Consider the following 26219-nt stretch of genomic DNA (forward strand, 5'->3'; position numbering starts at 1 on the left):
TTGAGCTACTAGGCTCTAGAACAATTGGTCATGGAGCCAACCAGAGGGGCAGTGACCCTAGACTCAGTCGTAAGTGGTGCCCAAAACTTGCTGCAAGATGTAAATATTGTTGAACCACTTGGGAATACCGACCATAGTGCTGTCGAATCTTATTCAGAGTTGACCCATTGAAATGAATGCATCTAAGTTAGTTCATTTATTTAATTGGGTCGTTCTGAGTAAAACTCAGTGGAATACCACCCCGTGTATTTCCAGGTTGTCAATTGCCATGGAAATCCAACACAGTCATGTTTGACTTCAAAAGAGGGAAAATGAGAGGTTTGGTAGAAAGGAGCGTGAAAGAGAAAGTGAAGTGGGCCAAATCCCTCTGGAATGCTTGGAGGTTGTTCAAAACCACAATAACAGAAACTCAGCTAGAATTTATACTACGGATTCCTGTCAAAGCCAGTATGTGTCTAAATACTAGTTGCTGGGAATGAGATGTAGGGAAAGTGTGATTGTCCCATAGGCATCAGGTTGGCCACTGTGAGAGCAGATGGACTAGATGGGATTTTTGACTGATCCAACATGGCTCTTCTTATGCGCCCTAAATAATAATACACTTTGAATAATTAATTTTGAAATCATTTTGCAAATCATGCTAGCTTGCTGCCATATATTGAATTAATTTGTACTTTGCCTTTGTAATGGGGAGATGAACTCTGTTTGTGTGTTGTTGTGTGGTTTGTTTCCTCTTCAGAGTTTGATGTGCTTCTGAGAATTTTGCAGGGAAAGAGTTCTCAAGAATAAAATTGGCTGTAGAAACGTTTTAGGTAATACCAATGCCACATGAGTTCTAGGGTTTGAGGCTAGAAAATGCTGTCTCCTTGAGCTGTCATTGAAATTAAATGAAACCAACAAGACTTGGCATCTCATAGCGGTGTTTGATAACAGAATCTGGCTGATATTTAAAATTTACATTCTTTCTATTGTACACGAAGTGTTTTTATAAACATTTGAATTTATTTCCTTTAATCACCATGCAGTGGTGTTGGCAGGTACAGGTGAGGAGCAGAGCAATGCTATGCCAACCTAAGTTAGCATCTGAATCAGAATGTGGCGATCCTAGTTCATTTTGAGAAGCTGTTTATCTCCAACACAAAGGGTAAAGTCCTAAGAGTGGTAAATAGCAGACCTGATCTTTTATAGGTCAATGTCTATAAAATTGGGCATGTCTAAAAGCCTTACATTTGTTTTAATGAAATACATTCCACCCCTTCCCTATCAGGCGTGGCCATGTAATTTAAGGGCGTATGTGTCTCTGCAGTGGGATCTGAGTAAAACCTTCTCCTTTGACCATATTTCTTCTCTAAGAAATATATTGTTGTATCCAACAGCAGCTGCTCCAGTAGAAAGTCTTCTACTGACTCAAGTGTTGCATGATTTTTGTTGATCTCTCTTACCCACTGAAGCTCCCTCTGTGCCCCTTCAAAAGCTACTCTTGCAGGTTTCAGAACCTGCAGAAATACTGTGGGATATAATGTAGAGGGCTGCAGTGAAGATTGTATTGTCATGTCTTGCACAAGAATAAGCACTTTTCTGCTAGTGCAGAGCCACCATTAGTTACAAAACTATAGTTTATTGATATTCCGTGTTCCTCCTGCTCCTAATATGGAAAAGTACTACTATATTAATAAGAAATCACAGCCTTATGGCTCATCTTCATAAAGCCATATCTTCACAGTCCTCGATTCATCTCACCTTGGCCAACATAATTTTTTTAGGGTAGTGGAGATTGTCCATCTTGTGTTAGCCTCCCTCTAATCACTGTTTGCCAGTTCAGTGAGGATGCATGTGGCTTAGAGAGATGGGTAGTGATAGAACATAACGTTTTGCATGGAGACATTCTCCAGTTCAGTTGCCAGTGTCTCCAGATAACAGGATCACGTAGAAGGTGATGTGAAAGACTGCCAGCTGGGACCCTGCAGAACCACTGCTGGGCCAAAGCAGAGTCAGTGGTGGACTAGAGGGACAAATAGTCTTACCTGGTATTATTCATTCACTTTATATAAAAGAAAAAGTCTTAAAGGTAGCTATGGAGCCTATACTATTGCTGATGGTGACCAAGATGTTTTCCTTCTAGACTCTACCATCCAATCTGGCAGCCCAAATCTATCATAGTTGCTTCCATAAATATCCTACACTAATTTTTCCACTTTGGTGCTATCCCTGGGGGATGCCATTTTGACAGCCTCTTCAAAGGTGGAGCAGCCAGTCAGAAGGCAGCAGAGCAAAAAAGGGTCCTCCTCTGAGGCTGGTTCCTGTCACTTGTTTAGACTTGTCTTTGGAATATACAGCCAAAATGCTGACTCCAGAACCAATGTTCACTAAAAAAAGAGGCATGTGTTTAAGGCATCTCCCTGTTTTCCTATGTTGCATATCATACCCCTGCATGTGAGAGAAAGACATATAAGGAGGAAGAAAATAATGTCAAAAGTATCTTCATAGAACTTGTAAAGCTGAAAAGAATCTCATTCGGACACCTGCATTAAATCAACAACCTTCATTTATTTGCTTGAGTACTTGGCAGCAGCACATTTATTGAAAATAGATACAGTACAATAGTAGGAGAGACCATATAATTGTGAGTCACGAGTGTGTTTTTCATTATTTTCTATACAACTTTTATCAACTCAGTTGGAGCAATGTAAGTGGGTTGCTGAGCTGCACTTTAGTTTATTCACTTACATTTTGTTTTTTATTTTCATTTGCAATGGGTTTTTGTAAGTCTCAGACAATGCAAGGGAATGTTTAAATGAAAATATGCAAATAAAACTTTGGTTACCAACGTGAATATATGAAGACGATATTATTCTATAGTAAGATTTGTGTCTGAGCTTATAGATAGTATCTCAATATGACTTTATCCAGATATGATATGCCTTTCAAAAATATGTTGCATTATATGTTAAAAATGTTAAGGTGGCTTGCAGTTGTCTCAGCTTTATAGGATCTTATGACATGATTAAGAAACAATACTATGATAATCTGTAGATTTTCACAGATATGATTAAGGAACAGTACTATGATAATCAGTATATATTAACCTTGCAGTCCTGTACATATCTGTTCAGATGTAAGCCCCAAAGAGTTCAGTGGGACTCACAGCCACATTAATGTCTGTAGGACTGCAACATAAGACTGTAGTTCTACATAAAGATGAACAGGTACATCCGTTGAAATAGAATTCATCAGTGCTTCCACTGTGAAAATAGGGGCTTATTGTTGGTAACTGTGTTACAAGTAGATATATTAACTACTAAAATCAGTAGTCTCTGTCAGCTGAAATAGACCACATACCTTTCTAACAAGTTTCAATAAATATAGGTGCATGATCCTGCTAAAAATAAGCTTCTTTCACTCATGTGAGTTGGAGAGTAAAGCACATATTTGCTCTATATATCACTAGCCTTGTTGAAGTGGATGGAATTTATAAAGTCTTCATTTTGGATAGATTGAGTCCACTATCGTTAAAATAAATCCTCTAGAAAGAAACTAAGTTAGAAAGTAGGAAATACATGTTAAAAGGCTAAATTCAGTGAGAAAACTTACCAAGCTGATGATACCACATTGTTTGGCGTGGTTACAACAAAATGGGACTGAGAGAGGCTTCTACAGGATCTCTCCAATGAGCGGCAAAATTGCAAATGCATTAAATGTAAGTGGGGGGGGGGCAAAAACATAATAATCTAATTTCACATACTGTAAGTGCTTATAGGATCTGAACATTCTGGTTACATAACCTTAAGAAGGTTGTTATAGAGCTGGAGAAGGGCAATCACAATAATCTAGGGACTGGCACATTGTATGTACCTTATGTTATACATCTTGTATAACATAGGGTGATTTTGGGTTCAATCTTGAGCACACCATTCAGTTTAAACCTTCCTGTGTATATATTTTATGTAGCTACACAGTGAAGTAAGGACAATGTTTTTGTTCTGAAACAAAAAGTATTCACATGGGAATAAAGCTACATGGGAAGAAAAAACAAATCAGAGTGACGATTAAAAATAGAAATGTCTCTATCTTCCATCTTTCCATGTGGCTTCATTTTGCGTTACTCAGAGGACACACTGCTCTGTTCTGATTTTGGAAAGCTTTTTCCCCCCCAAAAAAGTTTTTTTCTTTAGCAAATGAGACTGCATGGCAATTTGTTAGCCTGTTAGGTTACCTTCAGCTTAATGTTCTGTTAAGTCAGCCATCACAGTGAAATGGGTAGAGGAAATGCCAATTAAGGTGGGGGTGCCCTGTTAATAAATATTCAGGCTCTTCTCTCACTGCACTTGACTGTGGATATTTTAAAACTGCTGCTGTAGTCAGCGAGGGATCTTTTGTATGACGATATCCAGCTCTGGCTAATGCTTACACACACTCCCTTCTTTTTCAGCGTATCTAGCTGTCTGTTCGCCTGTCACAAAGCTCCTTCGTTTCAGAAAGAGACTGAGACCTGCAACATACTCTCCCAATATTACACACACACACACACACACACACACACACACTCCAGATTGTTAATCACCGTCATCCTGTACTGCTTGCCTCCAACATTCTGGACCTGTCAGATACGGTCTAGAATGCCAAACCAGTAGATCAGAATGAACACATTCTTCTGCTAGCTAAATACTGTTTTGAGTTTCAATGCCGTTAGCACCAAGCTAAACCTCCGCAAGCAGCAGGCAGGGTAGATTTTCAAGGATGTCATGGAGAACGAGAAGTGGATTCACACTTTGACTTTCCTAATTGAGGCACAATGGTTGAGGCGAAAGTGGGGCAGTGGGCGGAGTGTCAATGTTTTGCTGTTTTAAAGGGTTTTTTAAAAAATAAAATAAAAACAACAACACAAAAAAACCCCACATATTAGAATAGCCAAAGGGCTTTGGGTGCTTACTTCCAGGTAACTCACAAACACTGGAAGATTTTCTAGAAAAATAAAACAAATTCTTGCTTGGTATTTTGGTGTAGTGCTTTGGAAGCCCCTGCTTGCTTTCAGATGCTGATTAGAATTCCGTGTGCATTGTGCCACACAGCACAGAAAATGCACATAAAGCGCTTCTCTATGTTCTGCCAGCCCGATTTAGACTGTGCAATAGCGTATGTGTATCAAATGAGGATCCATTGCTATACCATGCCCTGCGTCACTTTGCGCTGCTCACGCTGACAATGATGGAAGTTGCACGGGAAGATCAAAAGCATCAGATGGCCCTTAGTTTGATTCCAAGTGTTATAGCTGAGGCTGCCAAGGCTAGTAAAGTGAAGGGCCTTTCGGTTCGGCTGCCATCTTGCTCTCTGTATTTCTAATTAGCCCATAACGCATGCACACTTGAAATGAAATGCAGTTGGACAATTATTTTAAGTAGCTGCAAAAACACATTTACATTTTCATGCAAAAATAAAGTTAATTGACTCTCGCATTCATCATCTTCTCCAGTTTGTCAAGAGAGGCAGCTGAGCACATGCCAACTACAGCAGAAGTTTCCTCCCCTGGACCTCTGTCATCCAAATACCTAGTTATCCAAATTCACGGTGTGATTTCCCTTATCCTAAGCATCCCACCTGACAGTGTCACCTTCTGTTATCTTTACATTTTGGAGGTTTCATTCACTGGTTTTGAAAACGAGGCTTAACTGCATTTTAAAACACACACACACACACACAAATAATTTGTCCCTTTCCCTTCTTTCCACAAAATAGAAGAAAGTATTTTTATTTACCTTATTTATAGTTTGGAGAGCTATTCCCCCTCTCCCTAATGTATGCTTGTTTGACTTTGCGTTGATGAGTGAGTGTTTGGTTTACTGTGTGTGAGGAAATCAGTGAAAGGAAACTAAGTCAGACTAATGAGTATTATGTTTAGTTCTCAAAGTAGTAAGGGCCAAGGTCATTCTTATTTCTGGTGGGATTGAGATCTAAAGGCTAGACCCAGGTCCTGTGGGATTTCTGTATCCTGTACTCACAAGCTTCCACCTACTGGCTAGCAGTTACGCTGCTTTGATTAGACTGCAGATGTTGTACAGTGCCCTGGTCCAAGAGGAGCAAATTCCCAGTCGCCTGGCAATGAATATTTTAGAGCATTGACAGAAACTCTTGAATGAGATGCTTTGTCCAAAATGAAGAGCCACAGAAAAGTGTGAGAAGCTGTATTTTTAATGGTCTCTCATAATTTGAGTTCCTTGCTGGGTGGGGCGGGGAGGACCGTATTATGTGTCATTTACAGTGTCAGTGGAAGTAGACCCTACTCATGACTGTGTTACCCCATCCTGGAAATTTTGGCTTTCTGTATTTAAGAATGAACTCTTTTCGGACTCCATATATCAAGCTAGAATCAGGGGACTTTCCCTCATCTACTTGACAGCGTTGTGCCAGCCAGCTCTTCCCCATCCAGTCCACTCAATGCTGTGAGCAAACAGGGAGGCAATTTGCTAGGCTTTACAGAGCCATGTGGTTCCTTGGGATGTCCCCAAAGCAGCAGGGTGACCTTCAGCCTTGTTGCCATTGGCCATGTTGCTGGGGCTGATGGGAGCAAATAACATCTGAAGTGTGCCAAGATAGCTGCCCCTGTTTCATGCAATGAAGTGAATAATGGCAATAATTCTGATATGAAAATAATGGCAGTATGTGTTTGTGTTTGATATACAGTATTGAGGTTCATTGCTTCTGGATCATTTACGAAGTAAGAAAGTATTCCTTTCATCTGCAATATGAACTCCTAAAACTTTGTTTTGAAGGATTGTCACAATACAAGCTCATAATTCTATGCATGAAGAATAGATTTCAAAAATAGCTTATTTATGTACGTAATTCAGTTTCTATTCCACACCTTCTAAAATGCTTAAGGAAAGTAACAATACTCTTTTTAATCAGTAATTTAAGAAGTTTCAAAGTGATATCTAGCAATAAATAAAGTTAGAAAAGAAAGAAAGTAGAGCTAAAATTACAACACAAAGTTTTGAAAACATATAATCTCTTTAGGTGGTACAAAACTAGAAAGAAAACTGAAAGGAAAAAGATTTTTTAATAATTAAATCTCATTCCACTTGTTACTGTCTTAGGCCTCAGGAAGGAATGAAAATCCAGTTTTGTTTTCAGTCAGATAAAAATCAATATAAAGAACAAAAAGAGAGAAAATATTTGAGAAGGAGAAGATGAGATATATGTTTTTGCATCTCAGCTAGGCAACTAGCAACATATTTTGGGGAATGAGGAACAAACAAATTATCCTGAAGAACCCCCCCCCCACCCTTCAGCTATTTATTACATTTATACCACAGCAGCCCTTGTGACTTTATATGACTTAAAAGCATTTATATAAAGCTTAGAATTTCAAAAATCTCTAACCCTTACTGTTGTACCTCAGATCAAACTAGAAAATCTTAAAGCCTTTCCAGGAAGTCTTCAGGTTCATACATTAATAGAGCAAGAGGGGAAAGGTGTTTTGTAATTGTGAGGGAGCCACCAAGAATATCTGTCTGGTGTTCAAAATTCGCACAGAGAGGATTCGGACAGAAAGGTGCTTTTGTTTGAACTTTGAGGCTGCAGTTGAACAAAGGACAGAAGATGTGCAGGCATGTTTCAGTCCAGCATGGCGTCCTCCTTCCTGTGATTGGCATCTTGACCCTTCAAATGTACAGAAAGCTGCCTGGTATTTGGCTGAAGGAGAACTTTGCACAGGAAGGTTGATTGTTCTGCACCTTGGTCAACCAAGATAATAAGAGCTGTCAGCAGGAGACAAGCCTGAGATGTATGGCACAGATACTTGACACAGCAGGGCTGCTTTAGCCTTTCTGCGTGCCCAAAAAAGAGGATGTTTCTACAATGGGAGTCAGTTGAGAATGTGAAGTTCAAAGCTAGTAAGGGAGGCAGTTCATAGCTGGTTAAATATTTGGAAGATGTAATGTGGTCAGGAGTGTAAGGATATGTGTGTCTTGAAACTTGTTTTGCATAAATGTCAGCCCTTCTTTATTTATTTGGTTAAAAATAAATAAATAATTCATGTTTTAAACAGTTTAAAATTGTGGACAGAATATATATAATATAATATATATAATAATGCCATCTTTGTTCTTTTGATGGTTTAATGATTCATCGTATACCGTACAAAGAGTTTTGAAAAGGAAAACAATTTTTTTAAAAAGTGGGGAAACCACAGGACTTAGAAGTCTAAATGTGGCAGGAGAACCAGAGAGTAGAAAAAATAATCATCGCATTGAATTGTTTCTGAGATGCTACTGAAATGAATGGTTAGCTAAAAGATGCCTTTCATTTGTCCGTCATGTGTGCTTGGGAAGAAAACTCCCAAGGATCTCAAAGATAAACAGCTCTGATCAATTGAGAATTCCTGCCCAAGGTCTTTTAATTATGCCCCTAAAAAAGAGTGTGCTGTGGTAGGAAATATCTTCTCTATGCTGCCTTTTTCCCTTTGGCACCCAGCCTTGTTCATGTGCATTAGACGTGCTAATAAGACTGTGCATACATGCAGCCAACTCGAAACAAAACAAAGAGGGAAATCTACCATTGGGAGGGGTTAGATTTATTATTTTAAAGCGATTATGTTTTTTACACAGAGAAATAATACAAATAACAACTGCCTGCTTCTTGGCAAAGCAGCTGTACCACCCATTTCCATGAATTTGTATTCAACAAGAGGGTAAGACTCCGTCGGCACGGCACAGAAAAGGCTTCGGCAACCCTTAGTAAATCACCAGCTTCAGGGTTCATTGAACAACTTAGGAGAAAGTAGTCTACTCTGTAGTGACAAGAGGTGATTACGATGTTTAAGTACGCACTTGGTCACATTTTGAGTGAGATCTGACTGTTTTCTCAGGGAAATGAAATTCACTGTCACTCCATAGCAAAGTGGCTTCTATTATTTTACACGGGTGAGTAGCACAAATTCTTACTTTTTCCTCCATTCGTAGTTGGGGCAGGACAGATGCATTAATAGTTTCAACATCACGTAGTCAGTGCAGCATTTCCTCCCAGCTGTGAATGTAGGAAGAAGCAAGAATTTGTGCTTCTTACCCATGTAAAATACCGTATTTTTTGCTCTATAAGACTCACTTTTTCCCTCCTAAAAAGTAAGGGGAAATGTGTGTGCATCTTATGGAGTGAATGCAGGCTGTGCAGCTATCCCAGAAGCCAGAACACCAAGAGGGATTGCTGCTTTCACTGCGCAGCGATCCCTCTTGCTGTTCTGGCTTCTGAGATTCAGAATATTTTTTTTTCTTGTTTTCCTCCTCCAAAAACTAGGTGCGTCCTGTGGTCTGGTGCATCTTATAGCGCGAAAAATATGATACTTTACTACCGAGTGACAATGAATTTCATTTCCCACAGAAAATGGTCAGTTCTCTTTCAAAATGTGACCAAAAGTGTACAGAAAACAACTCTCTGTTGTTGCTGTGTCCCTGTCCATTTTATATTTCCACCTCAGGGCAACATTTCAGCGAGTTCAGTAGGGCCTGATCCATAATAGCCCTGGGAAGTGTAAGTGAAGGCCAGGCTGCTCTGTAATTTCTGTTCCAGTCCAGATGAGTTTCCCAGCTGCAATTGCACCTCTTCCCTCACAGCTCCCACATGTTCAGGGGGCTTTTTTTCCCCTCCCTAGCCATCTCCTCCAAACTGAGTAAAATTAATTGTTATCTCCTAAGAGGAGCCAGAAAGACACCAGAGTCCAGTCTGCAGTTGAGCAACAATAAAAGGATTCAGAGAACTTTATCAAAGCTTCTATTAACCCCCTGCTGGTGTCCTCAAACAGGATTTTTCCTCCAAGAATGAGAGCACAAAAGCTGGGCTACACAACTGCCCCTGTGTGTCCATTCAGAGGTTTTAAATCCGCCGAGTTACTAATTAAAATGCCATGCAGTGTAGCACAAATAAACATAGCCTGCTTCTAAGTCCCTGCATTGCTCCACTGACTCATGATTCAAGAAGCAGAGTACGAAGCTGACCTGATTATATCCATGGATGAGAACGCTAGCCCAGCCTCGCTCTCCCATATTGAATTGTTAAGCTTTAGCTGTGGAGGGAAGCAGAAAAGGACTGTCAGATACATTCATACGTAAGGCGATGAAGGGGACCAACAAGCTCTTTGTTTAGAAACTGTCCCTCATGGGGAGGCCGGTCCTTGCGGTGCCCTTCTGGTAGAAGCCTTATTGAACCGAACACAGTTGTCGCTGGCCGTGTATCTGGAGAATCGGGAGCGTTGTCTGTTTGCACAGGTTTGCACTGGCTCACGGAGAGCTGTAGCGCGCGCCTACCGCAGTCTGCAATCAAAGTGGCAACGTTTTGAGGGATGTCACAATGCTGAGCTTTCTAGCAGACGTGACTCTTTTCACCGAGATATGTCACAGGAGATTTAAATCTGTGTGAACTGGTGTGTAGAGAGTTTGGCTGGGGCGTTTTATTTTTGTTTTGTTTTCGTGTGCGTGTGTGTCTTTCTCTCCCCTCCCCTTTCTTTCTTTTTTTTCAGTACGAGAAAGCTCTGGTGGGGTTTCCCCCTGCCCAAACAAATCATGCAAATGTATGGTTGCTATCTGCGTGCACTCGGAAGATTTCATGCAGTCTGTTTAGATTAATGTAATCTTCCTTCATTACTAAATTCAAGCACTGGCATTCTCGGCCTTTGATTTAGTAGCCTTCTTGGTCATTGGAGCACTTGGTTTCAGAGCTCTTGTAAAGGGGAGAGGGGAAAAATATCTTAATCACTATCAGACATTTATAGTGTTTTTATGCCTCTCTCTTGAATACATTCCAAAGAGGGAAAATAGCAAACCAGGCCATATGTACATAGTTTATGCCTTTTGGCCATTATTAGTTCAGAACACTCCATATGGGAAAAGGTCCTGTGCAAAACACACACTGCTTTGTTTTTTGTGCCTAAAGCCTTCCACTTGGATGTAATTATGTTCCAACATTGGATATTGTTATAAGAATGATTTCAGAGGGGAGAGGAATGGACAAAGCAGAATTAAATACACTTGACTATTTTATATTAAAATTTATTGGTTTTATTCTTTATAGAGAGGAAAATCATTTCTGTTTTCACAGCATCCTGTTGGTTACATCTCTCACATACCTCTATGAGAAGAGATGGCAAGGACACAAATGCATTTCAGTCTTTGTGGAAATTTACTACACAATGTGAAATGTTTTCAGGGACAGTGTAGGTTGCATCCAATGTTAGTCACACTAAGAGCAGATCATGAAGTCCATAAGTTATAAAGAAATGATCCTTTAGTTAACAAAGCATGCTTTTTGTATTATCTATTCAGTTTATCAAGTTATATACGTAAGACATTTGCTTAACATGGCAATGAAAATCAGTCAACAAAAGACATAAACATAATGTCTGCAGATGCATTTTAGATTTTTATTGGTCAACTTTGATGAAAAGACATGCAAGTTTCTGGTCCTCATTGTTACTGAGATACTGAACTGCTTTCAGAGTATGAAAAACAATTCTCTCTTTAAATCTTTTATTGATTGATAGACATTTTTCTTCCTAGACACAATGCCTTTTTAGTCACACAGATGCAGAAATCAGCTGGAACCTGATAGTCTGCATTAGTTGAACTTGAGCTGGCCCTCCTGTTGATATAATTTGGGCTACCAGCATCTAACTTGATGAAGCTTGAATGGTGGCAGCAACTATTGAACATCGGCTGCTATATGGAAATCTTTCTTTGCTGAGCCTTAATAAGTGTGGACTTACCTCAATTAACAGATTATTTACTTTTTAAAAACAACAATTCTAAAGTGACAGTCCCAGTGAGAAAAGTATGTCATGCCCCAGATTGGTTAGAAATCTGGAGAAAGCTGATTTCTGTTGAAAACAATGGAACTTAAGTGTGCTTTTCCATTCATTTCAATGGGGCTTGGGTGTAACTAATTTTCTCTGGGTTACACCCATTGTGTGGATTAATGCTGTTCCACTGCAAACGATAATTGCCTCTTTGCAATTGTCCACAGTCCCTTGCATTTATCCTCTATGGTCCTCTGGCCTAAATGAGTTTCCCATCCGTAGCTCAACGCTGAAAACGGATAGCTACATCTCAATTTTCTTGTGCGTCAAGATGCTGTATGCAAACCTGAATCACTTTTTGTGTTCTGAATTGCCTCTCCTCTAATCTCTCAAGAAATCAGGGGTAAGGGAGTTGGGGAAAACCTTTGTGGGACAGCAGGGCTGACGAATTACCTTTAGAATTTCATAGTTGCTCTGCAGGGCATAGCTTCAGCAGCACACCGCCATCCTTCTCTTTCCTTGTGCTGCCATTGCTATGTTGAAAGTTTGAAAGGCTGCAATTATGCAAACAGTGAGGAAGGAAGGACCAAAAGAAGTCCTCTGAAGGTTGGAATGGGCACAAAGAGATATGGCTTCAATGGCAAATGGAAGACATGTGATTTTCTCTTCAAAAAGAAAGTGTTTGTTAAGAGTGATGAGTAGCAAAAGCCGTAAACTGTGAGACTCCGCAGGGTAGGCATTGTCTGGCATGTTTTGAGTCAAATACAGTCTGATCTTTACCCACTGCTGTAAATTGCTCACTTAGTCTACTTGCTTTCACATGTCACCAGCTTCCTTTAGGCATTAAGAGGATAAAATTTGCGGACGTGTCTGTTTCAATACGGAATGATACAGCCCTTGTAAATCAAGAGAGCTGTAAGAGGGGCATAAACATCTAGTTGGTGCATTTTATTGGAAGGGGAGAGAAAGCTCTTTTAAAGGCTTCAGCACTTGGAAAGCATTTTATTGACTGAGATGAGCTTTTTAAAAATAAAAATCAAGCCTTCCTTTCCCCTCTATTCTATTTCATCCTTCAATCCCTTGCATCATAGGAACATTCTTTCTGAGCATCTCCTTAGTTTCAAGAACCTGAAGATACTTCTTTCTCTCTGAGAGCCATTGCAGAATCTGGCCAACAAGCCCCCAAAGCCAGTAGTTAATCCACATAATCTCTTTTACACCATCAGAGCTGGTGTCGACACATGGCATTCTTGGACAGCTGTGCTGCCTTAGATGATTAGTTTTGCAGAACTGCCATTTTAATGCCCCACAAAACACTGACATAGTCTTTCTTTGAGGCATTGTGGGAAATTAAAATGAAGGCTGTAAGCCTCAGTGGTAACTCGGGTTACATACGCTTCAGGTTACAGACTCCGCTAACCCAGAAATAGTACCTCGGGTTAAGAACTTTGCTTCAGGATGAGAACAGAAATTGCGCGGCGGCGGCGTGGCAGCAGCGGGAGGCCCCATTAATTAAAGTGGTGCTTCAGGTTAAGAACAGTTTCAAGTTAAGAACGGACCTCCAGAACGAATTAAGTACGTAACCAGAGGTACCACTGTACTGCCATCAGGTAAGCTCAAGGGTATAGGAAGGGGTCCACTGCAGAGCACTTTCTTGGACAGGGGGTCAAATCTACAGCTGACCCTGAATACCACGATGCTGAAATTGCGCAGCATGAGCCCCTTGGGAGGCTTGAGCGTAGTGGGGATACAGCATCCTCGCAAATCCTTTCCTCTTCTGCTTTGTTTTAATTTACATTTGGTTTTGCATTCATTTGCAGTTGAAGCTGCCAGTAACTTTTAAAGCGATCAGAATGTCTCTGGAACTGAATTTGGGCTTTGAAATGGATGCTGTAGAAGTAAAAGCGGTTCTTATGATGTTTTGGAGATTTATCTCCGCTTGAATATTATTATCATTATTTTATATAGCATCATCAACATACCATTGTGGTTTATGGTGAACATCTCCCTGCCCCAGTCCACATTCTGATACTGGGTCCTATTACAGGTCTATGGGCAGTTAAGGACAAGAGGGTGTTCAAGAAAGCACAAGGCTTTTGGTGGTGTCATGGAACACAGTGCACCCACTTTGAAATGAAGTGGACTTGAGTACACATGTACAGGATTGATCTGTGAGGGCATAAAGATAGATGGGATAAAGAAGGGAAGAAGTTGTTTTAGCTGGAGATGGGACTGGATGGAAGAAAGTGTAGGAGCTTAGACCATCTGTAGCCCTCTAGATATTGTTGGCCTACAACCCACCCCTAACCATTGACCTTGCTGGCTGGGACTGATGGGACAGTAATAAGAATAGCTTTCTCCTCCTTGATCAAAGCAAGAACATTTTGATAGAGGATTTTTTGAACAAAGGCAAAATGATTGAGTTGTGACAAGGGAAGTCTACAGGGACAGCTGCGAAAAAGCATAAAGCATGAAACAAAAACTATACAGTGAGAGATGCCAAAGCTTGATTGTTTTTCTGAGGGAACTCAGAGGAAGAGGAAGATTTCCCCAATAATACATCTGAACAATTTTTTCCTGATTATATATCTACTGACCATTTGTTCTAGAGGAAGCTGCCTTCAATTCTTTTAGAAGAGGTGTGTCACTTTAATTGTAAGTAATGGCTGCTTTGCCCTTACCCAGAACTAATTTAGAATATATCAGTCTTGTTATTGTTAAAAGAGAGACAGAGAAAATTAGACTAAAATAAAACACTCAAAAATTGGCTCTCCAAAGTATCATAATAGATAAACATACTGTTCTCTTATAAGACAGAAAACACAAAACCTGTGGTTTATTTATTTATTCAATTTATTAAACACATCTTTTACCTTGTACCTCAGCCAACAAGGCTCCCAAAGTGGTTTTCATGATTAGAACAATAACATATTATTAAGACCAGCCTTTGTGAACCTGGTGCCTTCCAGATATTTTGGACTACAATTCCCATCAGCCCCACGGCATTGGGTCCATCTAGTTTAGTACAGTACTGTCTATGCCAGGGTTTCCCACACTTGAGTCTCCAGCTGGTTTTGGACTACAATCCCCATCATCCCTGACCACTAGTCCTGCTAGCTAAGGATGATGGGAGTTGTAGTCTGATAACAGCTGGAGACGCAACTTATGGGAAACCCTGGTCTACACTGACAGGCAGTTGCTTTCCAGAAACCATTCTGCATCACGTGTTGAAAATCAACCTGGAGCAATCTGATCGCTGTGTTGAATTGACAATCAAACCAGAACCCTTTCCTGATCCTCATTATAATCAGCCCTGAGAAAATGAAATTCAAAAGAGCTCTAAAAATCATGGTCGTAATTATTTTACAATAACATTGACCCTTACCCCACAACAGGAATCCCAAATCTTGCTGGCAGCTTTCTCTTCTCGTGTATTGCTATTTAGAATATCAAACAATGCAACTCCCCCCCCCCAATTCAAAACACAGAGTTGGAATCCAAAGGTGAGTAAATGCTGGGTGAACCGAAATAAATGTGGAACTTGTAATTTAAGCTGCTGCTGACACCCTAAAGTAGGACTTTAATTTTGCGCTTGCACATTTCAAGGCTCAAAGACCCTTCTCCAGTTTCTGACTCTGCTTTCAACTGACCTCCTTTTATTTTTACAACCAGGCAGTGCACAGAATGAAGTTCTCTCCCCTCATCTGTGCTTCACATGGTTTATAATTTGCTGCCATAGAAAGTACAGGTTTCAGATGAAGGAGAATGGACTCTATCCAATTACAGAGCCATTTACAGGTAAAAAGTTGTGGGTGGTAAACTGAAAGAGGCTTGAGCAACATTGCCTCCCACTCCCCTTCCGACCTTTCGCTCTTTATGGCAGTCCCTCAAGTGAAGAACAGGTTTGCAGTTCATTAGCCGGCCAGAATGGCGTAGATTCGTTCGCAGCCCCCACCTCTTGTATAAGAGTTTTCAGGGCGAACAAAAGTATCCATAGCTTTCAGTCGTAACAAAGAGCACTCAAATTAACACCATCAAAACATTACGTGGCACAACAGAAAAGGCTAACTTTATGCATTCTAGGAACCACATTGCTGAAATTTATATTTAATCAAATTACCAACCATACACACACCAGCTTTCTTTTCACACCTTGTATTTTTGTGGCGTTTATTCCAATGTCAGTTTTGTTTATCCAAGCTTAGAGGTGGGCTTCAATGACTCCCTATAATTCATTTTACTTATTTCTAGGGAATTATGATTAGTTATGATTTAGAAATGGCAGCAGATGAATGGGGACCATGTCCTAGCTATGTAAATAGCTTTCCTCCTTACTACTAAAAGCACTTGTTACAATATGGGGAAGTAAAACCTTACATTACTACTTACCCATTTCTCCAGACACCTTAACAGCTATAAAGGGGTGGTAGGGTAGGGGAATTTTCATGGTGTGATACCCAACATTAGTCATAATAGTACACTCACTAAAATACATGGACCAGGCTTTTTATTTCAGTGGGTCTGTTCTGAGTGTGTCTAACCCCAGTTTTTACCCGTTGTCCACATACTGTAGAGCAGGGATGGGGGAAACCTCAGGCTCGGGGGCCCAAATGCAGCCCATCCAGACTCTCTCTCTGGCCCTCAGGACTCTCTCCAAGCCACACATCCTCTTAAACCACTGCTTTGCAGTGCCCGTAATGTGGCATTGAACTCATTGCATAAAGCCTTTTGCTTGCCTGCATGGGGCGTAGAGAGGGGTGTGTGTAGAAACTAGTTTACTGTACAAAGATAAAATTCATATGTATTGTTCCTCCTCCTTTTCCCTTGCCTCCACCGCTGGGCGGTTGCCCAGAAGACAATGTGGGCATCAGGACGAAGCACGTTTCCTAGTCCCACTGTTGAAGTACCAAACAGTAACCTTCTAAGAGTTCACAGCATGGCTTTAATTCATCTGAATCCGTTCTTGCACCATTTCCCTCTTGACATAGGCAACCAGCAAATAAAATGCATTCTGTTGAATGGGGTCATCCATTCATGTCTTTCTTCCTCCTCTACATTTATTTCTTTACCACTGTTGGGTTCACCTTAAGGACCATTATGTATGCCATATAAATGCTAGCTGTTCCTATCAACATTGCTTCCTTCTGTCAGTTCTTAACCTGCCAATGTAATGGCTGTGGGAAAGCAAGAACTTCTCACTCTTTTCTTTGGGTTTTCTACCATGCTCTTCCACAGTTACGATTTAATGAGAGTGCATCAGAAAGGAGTGAAGAATTTTGAGAGAACTGTCCTGGAGACTTATGTAATTCAGAATTTAATCACCTAGAACAGTAAAGGAACTGGGGCATGATTCAATCCCACCCACTGCCCACTCCCTGCCTAAGCAAAGCCTTATATTTTGGTCCAAGAGAATGTCTCATCTTTGTGTACAATGGATTGGCAGTCGCTCCAGCTGTGAGAGATGCAGTTTAATGGTCTGCAGAGCTAATAAAATTTAAAATCCAGCAATCATTCTCTTTAACTGTAAATTGGAGGCGTGGATCTGCTACAGTTATCTTCTGTGTTTAATGGAGGTAGAATAAAATACTGCTGGCAAATCTGGATGGCTTGAAAGCAATGCTGGTGTTAAAGCAAAAGCCATAGTGTGCATGGTTAGAGAAATAGCACCTTCTGATGTTTGCGCATAAGTCAAAGAGGTAAGTTTTTAAAATAGTATTTGGGTTGCTGTTGATGTGCTAGACCTGCCGCTAATCATATTAGTCTGTTCCGCATGTAGGATCACTATAGTACATTATATCCAAATCTGAAACTTAGCAGTCCTGGTCTTTCCTTAAAAGGGAACGGCCCACACTCTTATTACAACATTGTGTAGTGTGTTTTCAACACTATGGCTACATTCACATGGCAGTTTATTCCATTTCCTTAACTGCTGATTTCTGCGTTATATTTGAGCTTTCATGTGGTGAAAAAGCCACTGATGAAATATAGCACATTCTTAGCATTTATTTCTGTGCTTTTTTAGTTCAGAAAAAATCCATTTGCAGCCCCTTTAATCTGGAAAATCACAGGAGTAAAGTGGATAAATTTAGGGTGGTATACTGTCAATACAAGGACACGGGTGGCGCTGTGGGTTAAACCACAAAGCCTAGGGCTTGCTGATCAGAAGTTTGGCAGTTCGAATCCTCGCGACGGGGTGAGCTCCTGTTGCTCGGTCCCTGCTCCTGCCAACCTAGCAGTTCGAAAGCACCTCAAAGTGCAAGTAGATAAATAGGTACCGCTCCAGCGGGAAGGTAAACAGTGTTTCAGTGCGCTGCTCTGGTTCACCAGAAGCAGCTAGTCATGCTGGCCACATGACCCGGAAGCTGTTCGCAGGCTCCCTCAGCCAATAAAGTGAGATGAGCGTTGCAACCCCAGAGTCGTCCGTGACTGGGCCTAATGGTCAGGGGTCCCTTTACCCTTTACCTTTACTGTCAATACAGGTTTTTCCTGCCATTTTCAGAAACACATATGCACCGAAAGGGTAGGGGAGTGGCAAAGTTGTCCAATGACATTCATTTTTGTGTCGCGCCGCACCTACTGGTATGAATCGAATTCAGCTCAACATGCCACTATATAGCATGTCCAGGAGTGTGAAAAGAACATGAGAAAATGGAACAGAAGCACTAGCATTACAATCAGGCAAACTACTGCAATATTCCCCATGTCTGAATGGCACCCTGTGTTTGGCAGCTTAACAAACCACTACAGAAAGTATGTCTAAATGAAGTAGGGTGGGTAATGCCTTCTTCTTCCACACTTGTGGCTTTGATATGAAATGCATGATGCACCTTAGAACATGGACAGACGGCAATTTATGTAGTTCTCAGCAAAGCATTGACACAACTTGCGCTGGGATTCTTCTACTGTACTTTTGCCTCTTAAGAAGCTCAGATGTCCATGGCTGCTTCCCAGTCCAGTTTCTGAAGTTCTTTCTCCTTATCCTAAGGTTATTTATTATCCCATGCCTTTCGAATTAGTATAGGCTGCACAATTTATCAAAGCTGGCGTTCTGTTTATGGTGGATCAAGTTCTGCTCTTTGTTGCAACTGCATGGGCCCAGCAGTCTCCCAGCTTCCCAGGTTACAGAGCCACTGGCTAATTCCAAATTGAACAAATTGCTTATAGCATTTCTTCAAATGTTTTGCAGTGCTAACTCCAACCACCCGTGTTATGTTAATCACTGTCATTCAAGCGTTTGGGAATGTTTCTTTTCTTTTGCTTCTTTTTTTTGTAAGTGGCTGAAACATTCAGACAGATTTTTATAAATTACCTTCTTACTGAAAGACTTGTTTTCCTGTTTGTTTAAAACTGGCATTCATACATACAGGAAACATACACATTGCTTCCTGCCATGTTTCTGTTGGCAAGTATTAAGTTATCTTTGTCAGGACGTGCCAACAGGCTTTCTTAGCAAGCAAGCAGAAATAAAACAAGTAGTCCTTAGACTAAACAGATGCCTCGCTTGAGTGGTACTGCAGGCCCCCCGCCTCATCAAGAGCTTCCTTCCTAAACAAAACAAGGAGGATTTGCCAATCTCTGCTTCGTAACTTTGTAGTGGTCAAATAAAATCTATGGGCATGATCCAGTCATAGTTAAAGCTCTAAGACTATGCACACTTAACATGGAAAAAGTTCCATTGGAAACAGTGCAGCTTAACTTTGGAATAAGTATGCCTTGAACTGGGCTGCATGTCTCATTGATTTCCGTGAAAGAAATTTACACGTGTTCTCACATATGTGTCCTACTCTCTCACCGAGATCAAGGGAATAAACCTTTGGCTGGATATTGCAGCTGTCACAGTTCCAGATTTTAAAGTTGTTTCATGTTGGCATGATGATCTGAATTTTGTCTTTCAAGAAATGATTTTGGAGGCAGAGGAGCAGAATGATAAAGATTTTGTCATTATACTTTTACAGAGTAAGGTAGTGTTTAAACTTTAAAACCACTATCGTCCTCAACTGTAGCTTGCATTTTAAACTCACTTAGTTATAAGAAACATCTGTACAGAGCAGCAGCACTGGGGTATGTGATACAGTGGGACCTCTAGATGCGAACGGGATCCGTTCCGGAGCCCTGTCCGCATCTAGAAGCAAACGTAACCAGTGACGGCATGTCTGCGCACGCGCGCATAGCTTTTTGCCGCTTCTGCGCTTTCGCGTGATGTAATTTTGAGCATCTGCACATGCGCAAGCGGCAAAACCCGGAAGTAATGCACTCCGTTACTTCCAGATTGCCCCAGAGCGCAACTCGAATGCGCTCATCCTGAAGCACATTCAACCTGAGGTATGACTGTATTTAATTGCTTCCTATGCTCTTGTGTTTCACTGTAGCTCTGCAATTGGCCATACTGTATTTTCAGATGGCCAGTGCACACCCAGTTTGCTGTGTGACTATGCCCATACCTGACAATGAGGAACATACCCTCAGTAAACTTGGAAGTCATAAGAGTTTTGCTGAATGCAAAAGCTCCAGCACCAAGCTGACTTGCAAATATTATTTTTAAATAGTTTTTTTCTCAACTGAGAAAGGAGTATTTATCCTAGTTTAGTGTATCAGCTTTCTTTAAAGTAATTAATAATGAAGCAGGCTTTTAGCATCCCTCAAACAAGGTAAAACTCTTAATCACAGTAGTATCATTACTGCTTTCAAGCATTTAATTTTGATCCTTGACAACATGTTGAAGCCATCAAGCATGGTTATGTTCCCCTTAAGGATGAAAGAATATTTGAAGAAACTGAATTAATTTGATGTGAAATATATATATCTGCAGTGATCCACTTTTAGTTGTGCACAAAGATTACTGTGTAGTGCTATCCCGATCTTCAGGATTCTCATTTTCATTGGTTTCCTGCAGACCAAAGACTTTTCACTTACCGGTAGTTGATTTCTCCTTGTTACTTTCTTCTACTCTGAATCAGTCATGAAATAGTGGCACCTGAACTCTACCATATTTAGCAAGTGCCAAAGGCCTGCTGCAATAACTCAGCGTTTGCTAGCCTAAGGAAATTGCTTTATTATGCTGTTTGGGCAAAGTTTTGTTCCAAGTCTGCTGTCCTATTCTTTGTTTGTAGGCCACAAGCACGGAACAGCAGTAATAAAACTACTGGTAGGTGTTTAATGGTAGAGTACTGAGGAAGTAGATAAAAGAAAATTGCTCCATTCACAACAGTAGGGAGCAAGTCTTTTTGAGTGAGGAGGGGCAAGATAGTGAACTACTGAGTTTGGGCCTGCATAATGTTACACAGCCATTTACTCAGGGACAGTTTCCTCTTCATTCCACTCCCAGAGCATACCGAATTCACCAAGAAACATGTTATCTGCATGAATGAACATACAATGGATAACATACCATCTATGAAATAAATATATAAGATGCATATCCCCGATAATAAGTATATAAGATGCGTATTCCTGGTTGGCAACTAGCTTTCTTGAATGCACACTTCAGAAAAAAAGTGAGGGGCACGTCTCTGGATTCTTGGGTTGTGCTTCGAGCCCCAAAACCCATCCTGAATGGAAATAAAGACACAGTGGAGGCAGAATTTAGTTTAAATGTTAATGGGCAAATTTTGGCCACAACTTTATTAAAATACACAAACGTGACTGGTATTGGCTTAGGCATTGGTATCAAACTATATCTGGCTCCTGCCCCACCCTGCAGGAAGCCTGGAAGGGTAAACAACCAGCAGGGGGATCTCCGTCTGTATATATTGACTGGCGCTCACCCTTGGGGTTCCTGGGGGTCCTGGCATGGCCCTAGCCCCTCTCTGGGCTTTGGACGAGATCCAGACCCTCGGATTCTTTTAACGAAACACCCTATTCATTGGAGGGCCGCATCTCCCCTCCCCACATTCCTCTAAACCAATGCCTAACCGCCAAACCTTACAAAGTTGTGATGGTTGCTAAGAAATAGGCAAAAAACAAGTGGCCAAAGCCAATCTGCCACATTGGAAAAAATTCCTACCTGGCCCCCATTCCAAAACAGGCGACCAACTGAAGTCCAAAGCAAGGCCAAACACGACCTAATTAACAGGTGGGTGGGCAGGTGTTCGGCAACGCGAAGCAAAAGGAGGTCCTTATGTCGTGCTGCCAAATAGATACCCCCAACCTTGCCATGCTGCTGATTGGTTAAAGGCCATTGGCATAACTGTGGCACCACCGGCTTGGAGCAGGGCAAGCCCCGCCCACAAGCCGGTTGGGGAAGAGTTTCAGGGCCGAGTACAACATGGACCCTCTGTTAGCAGGATCCAACTTATAGCATTAAAAGCATAGAAGGGAATATAGTTTTCACTTGCCTTTAATCCAAGGTTGCCAAGGTTTGTACAACAACCCCATGAGGTAGATAAGTTGAGACACAGTGACTGACCCCGGGTCATCTGATGAGCTTTGTTCATGCATGGAGATTTAAACATTTGTCTAAACACTCTAACAACTATCCTACACTGATTCTGTACACAACAGCTGCTTTATATTGATGCAACAATTAGGGGACTCTTAGTTAGCATCTATTTTGTTAAGCTTTAGGTGCTGACTAAAAACAGCAAGTTCTGCTTCGGTTGAGAAGGATGCTTAGAAGAGTGGTGCCCTAGCTGTCACTCCACCCTTTTCTATCAGTATTTTTAACACAGGTATGAAACTTTGGGTCATAGATTTCAGCAGATCACTTCAGCGTCTGTTGTACAGTGATACTTTCTGTTTCCAAATATGTGTGACTGGAAAAAATGAAAGGAAGACACCTCCCTCCCCCACTTCAAGAAAGAACATCCTCTTAAAGATAGATCGAATCAGAGCTGTTGAAAAATTATTTATGAAAGAATGATTCAGCTGCTCTTGAAGACTCACTCATTAACGAAGGGATTCGGCTTTCTGGTTGGACTGTCACTAATCTGCTTTTACTGTAGACTGTGGTGGTAACTTATCCTGATTTCCTTCCTTGACTTTTGATGCCACTGCAGAGGGGGAGAGAAAAGAAAAGAAAAGAAGAACTTATCCTTGAAAAAAGTCTCCTTTGGCTTAAAGGTTTTACATGGATATCAAGCCAGGACAGTTGCTTCTGTATTGGGTACCTTCTATAAATAACTTGATAGCACCCCTTTGAACGAAACCTCCCTGTTTCTGTTATTCAGTATATCTTCATGCACATGAGACTCTGGGTGAGGAACAAACAGACAGATGGGTAGACGTGTTGAGGGAGGCAGGAGCAGAGCTCCAGAGTCATTTCTAACAGAGATGCCAAACTGTCAAGCAGTAGATCAAGAAACAGTCTTCCTGACAGACGCAATTCAGCCCAGAGAGTTCCTTTGTGACTATATGTGTGGTGCCTGCTACTTCGTTTTCCTCCCATCAGACCTGTCTGATATGGTCAAGTAGTTTTGAAGCTTTCATGTCCGGTTTTCTTTTTGCTGTTGCTGTTTCATGTGACATTTATCTATTTAGTTATTTAAAACAATTCTCAATGAGGTCCTTTTAAAGATATTAAAATGTTCAATGATAGCTATATCCCCCCCCCATAAGATGTGGCATTATGATTTCACTTTGAAAGGTCTCCATAGATCTTCACCCTGCAGTTGTTGTTGGTTCCTGTTGTTTTGAAACACCTGCATATTTCTAGGGTTTTAGGGACAAAGGAGGGAATATATTCAGTTTTGGAAGCTGCCTAATCTCTGTCTCTACAGAACAGCTTTTTGCAGATAAGATTTTTTTTTTAAAAAAAAATTTCCCTGAATGCCCCCTTTTCTTCCCCAGAGACCCCCATCATTTGTACCAGTGCTTGTCAGTTGTGGCAGGATTTGATAACAGCTGGCTAGAGATGTGACCACACAGTAACAGAACAGCAAAGAGTGGGCAGCCTGGATCGTAAATCTTCAGGAAGCCCATTCCTCCAACAGAACTACGAATCTGTTACTGTCATTGTCAAAGGGGAAAGGCATTGTCCCCTGGCCTGTTAAACATCTCAAGTCCGGGCACCAACGATGCTGTACGGTAAACAACCAGGAACATCTATTGAGATGTTTCTCATTTATCCCATTGTTTGTTTTATCTTAGCTCTCCGTATTGCATTCAAAAATGTAATTCTAAAGAAGCGTGGACTTTTATGCATTTTATAGTACTAGTTGAATTGTCAAAAAAGCCTATTGACCTTTTTTATTTTTTGCTCTCCAGTGAAATCAAACTTTACTCAAATCAAGCTCTCTCTAGTTATTGGCTGTGTTGCAGGGTGACCAGTGCCCATGGAGCGTCCTTCCCCTCATTCTCACTTGCACCTCTTTAGGTAGCTGGCAATGATGAATGCATGCTTGTGTGGACAATTCCTTTTATTTAGATTGCTAGCAGCTTCTTGCATGACTCAGTTTGATACCTATCTGATCTTGTGGATCAGAAAAACCTATTTGTTTACTTAGCTAATAACAAATAAAAGCAAAAGGTTGTATCCAGCTAAGTTCTACTCGGCGTAGACTAAGTTAGTCATGCTCCTTAACTTCAATGAGTCTGCGCTGAGCAGGGTTAGCATTGGAATCAACCCAAAGTTGTTTTTCATCAGTAAGCCTAGCGAAGGGTCAAGTGTGAAAACAATAAAGATGAGAGAACATTCATAGGAGACCAGAAGGTCACACAGTCAAATCCTAAAAGCAAGAATGGAGAAAATCTGCTAGAGTTTCTAGCCTATTCTGTGATCATTTACATTCAGATTCACAATTCTACATTGTGAGTCTTCTTTGAAAGTTTTCATGTGTCCTAGTGAAACAAGAGCGGTATAGTTTATTAGTCAGATATCTGCTTTCAATCTCTGTAGTTCCAGTTAAGGCTGAGGAGAGGGGAATCTGTGATTTTTGAGCTGTTTCTAGTCAGAGTAGACAGTTCTGTACTTGGCTAGATGGTCGCATGGCTTGACTTGGTATAAAGCAACTTTAGATGTTCAAAGAAAAGTCCTGTGTTAGGCCATAGAGCTTGCTCTTTAACCTCCAGGAATCAGTAGTATATAGGCTCTAGATCAGTTGGTTAGAGCATGGTGCTGATAATGCCAAGGTTGCAAGCTTAATCTCCATCCAGGACAGCTGCATATTCCTACATTGCAGAAGCTTGGTCTAGATGATCCTCAGGGTGCCTTTCAACTCTACAATTCTATATTATGAAAATGCCCTCTCGCCCACCACCTGAACTCAATTAATGGCGGCTACCTGAGAAGGACCTCATTGGAAGACTGTAACACACAGGAAAGTTAAAATGGGAGGACAAAGTCCTCTGGGCCCTGTCCTACTCCCAACATCATGTAAAGTTTTGCAGGGCCCAGAGGATACCTTTCTCCCAAACCTTTCCAGGTGTTAAAAGTTCCCACTGAGGTCCTTTTCAGGTCCCACTATCCAAGAGTTTCCTCAGTCGCAACTCCTGCTTGCTTCTTGCCACTTTTTCAAATTGCCTGAAAGTGACAGGAAAGTTCATGGAGAGGGAGGGGAATAGGAGGGCTTGCATTGTGTGTGCATGCGAGAGCGATTAAATTGATCAGTTAAGGATTGGCCCAGGTTCTGGATGGGGCCCGAGTTCAATCCTAAATTAATCTAGGAGAACTAATCCAATAAATTAGGTGGCCAATCCTTCTTCTTTGAACTCTACCTCACTAACGATTGTTGCTTAATTTTTATGTAGCATGGTAGCTTAAACTTTATTGTATGTAGCCAGGGATGCTTTTTGCTGGTTTCAGTGTGGTACAAATGTACCAACAGACCTGATGAATGAATGCATGCTACTGATGTCATCAAAGAACATTTCATTACTGCGCCTTGCCAGGGTAGCTTGAAAGACCTAATCAGGGGTCTGAGTCCTAAAAGAATGAAAGGTGGGCACAGAGCCACCAGACCAATGTGATGGGAAAGGAGGAGGCTCCTTACAGGCTATATAGTACAATTTACTGCATGGACAGTGTTTTAATAGTCTTCCCGTGGAGCCAACATGCCTAAGGCTAGGCCTGTGTTGAGTTGCTTTGGTGAGTGTGTCCAAGGGATCTTACATTGCATTTGTGCAAAAGACAAAACAGCCAGCATCCTCCAATACTTAGAGCTCTTCTGGGAGCCATTGTATAACATTTCCCTCCTTTCTCTCTTGGCAGCTCCATCTCAAATTGCTTTGATCCAAGCTAAAGAAATAACGAGGCACAGTGTGGCACTGGCTTGGCTGGAACCTGACAGGCCGAATGGAGTCATCTTGGAATATGAAGTCAAATATTATGAAAAGGTATTAATTCATCCTGGAGAGATGACTTTTTCTTCCATTATGTTGGATGCCACGGCCAAATATGTTTACCGTTGTCATTGTGTAAATGGGTCATTATCAGCAACAAGTTTGTTTGCCTATAAAATCATATCCAGTTTGACATTTCATACATTTTAGCAGTTGTACTGAATAA

General features: G+C 41.1%; 1 protein-coding gene across 2 annotated transcripts in view; it reads left to right on the plus strand.

Moving 5' to 3' along the window:
* The window catches only part of EPHA4 (EPH receptor A4), a 152735-nt gene that overhangs the window by 84865 nt on the left and 41651 nt on the right, over positions 1-26219 (plus strand). For both annotated transcript variants that reach the window (XM_081192572.1, XM_081192571.1), the window contains exon 6: positions 25923-26047. In XM_081192572.1, coding sequence (XP_081048698.1) covers positions 25923-26047 — 125 coding nt within the window. The remainder of the gene's footprint in view (positions 1-25922; positions 26048-26219) is intronic.

The sequence above is a fragment of the Podarcis bocagei genome, assembly GCF_964188305.1.
Source record: "Podarcis bocagei genome assembly, chromosome: 4".
Lineage (NCBI taxonomy): Eukaryota > Metazoa > Chordata > Lepidosauria > Squamata > Lacertidae > Podarcis > Podarcis bocagei.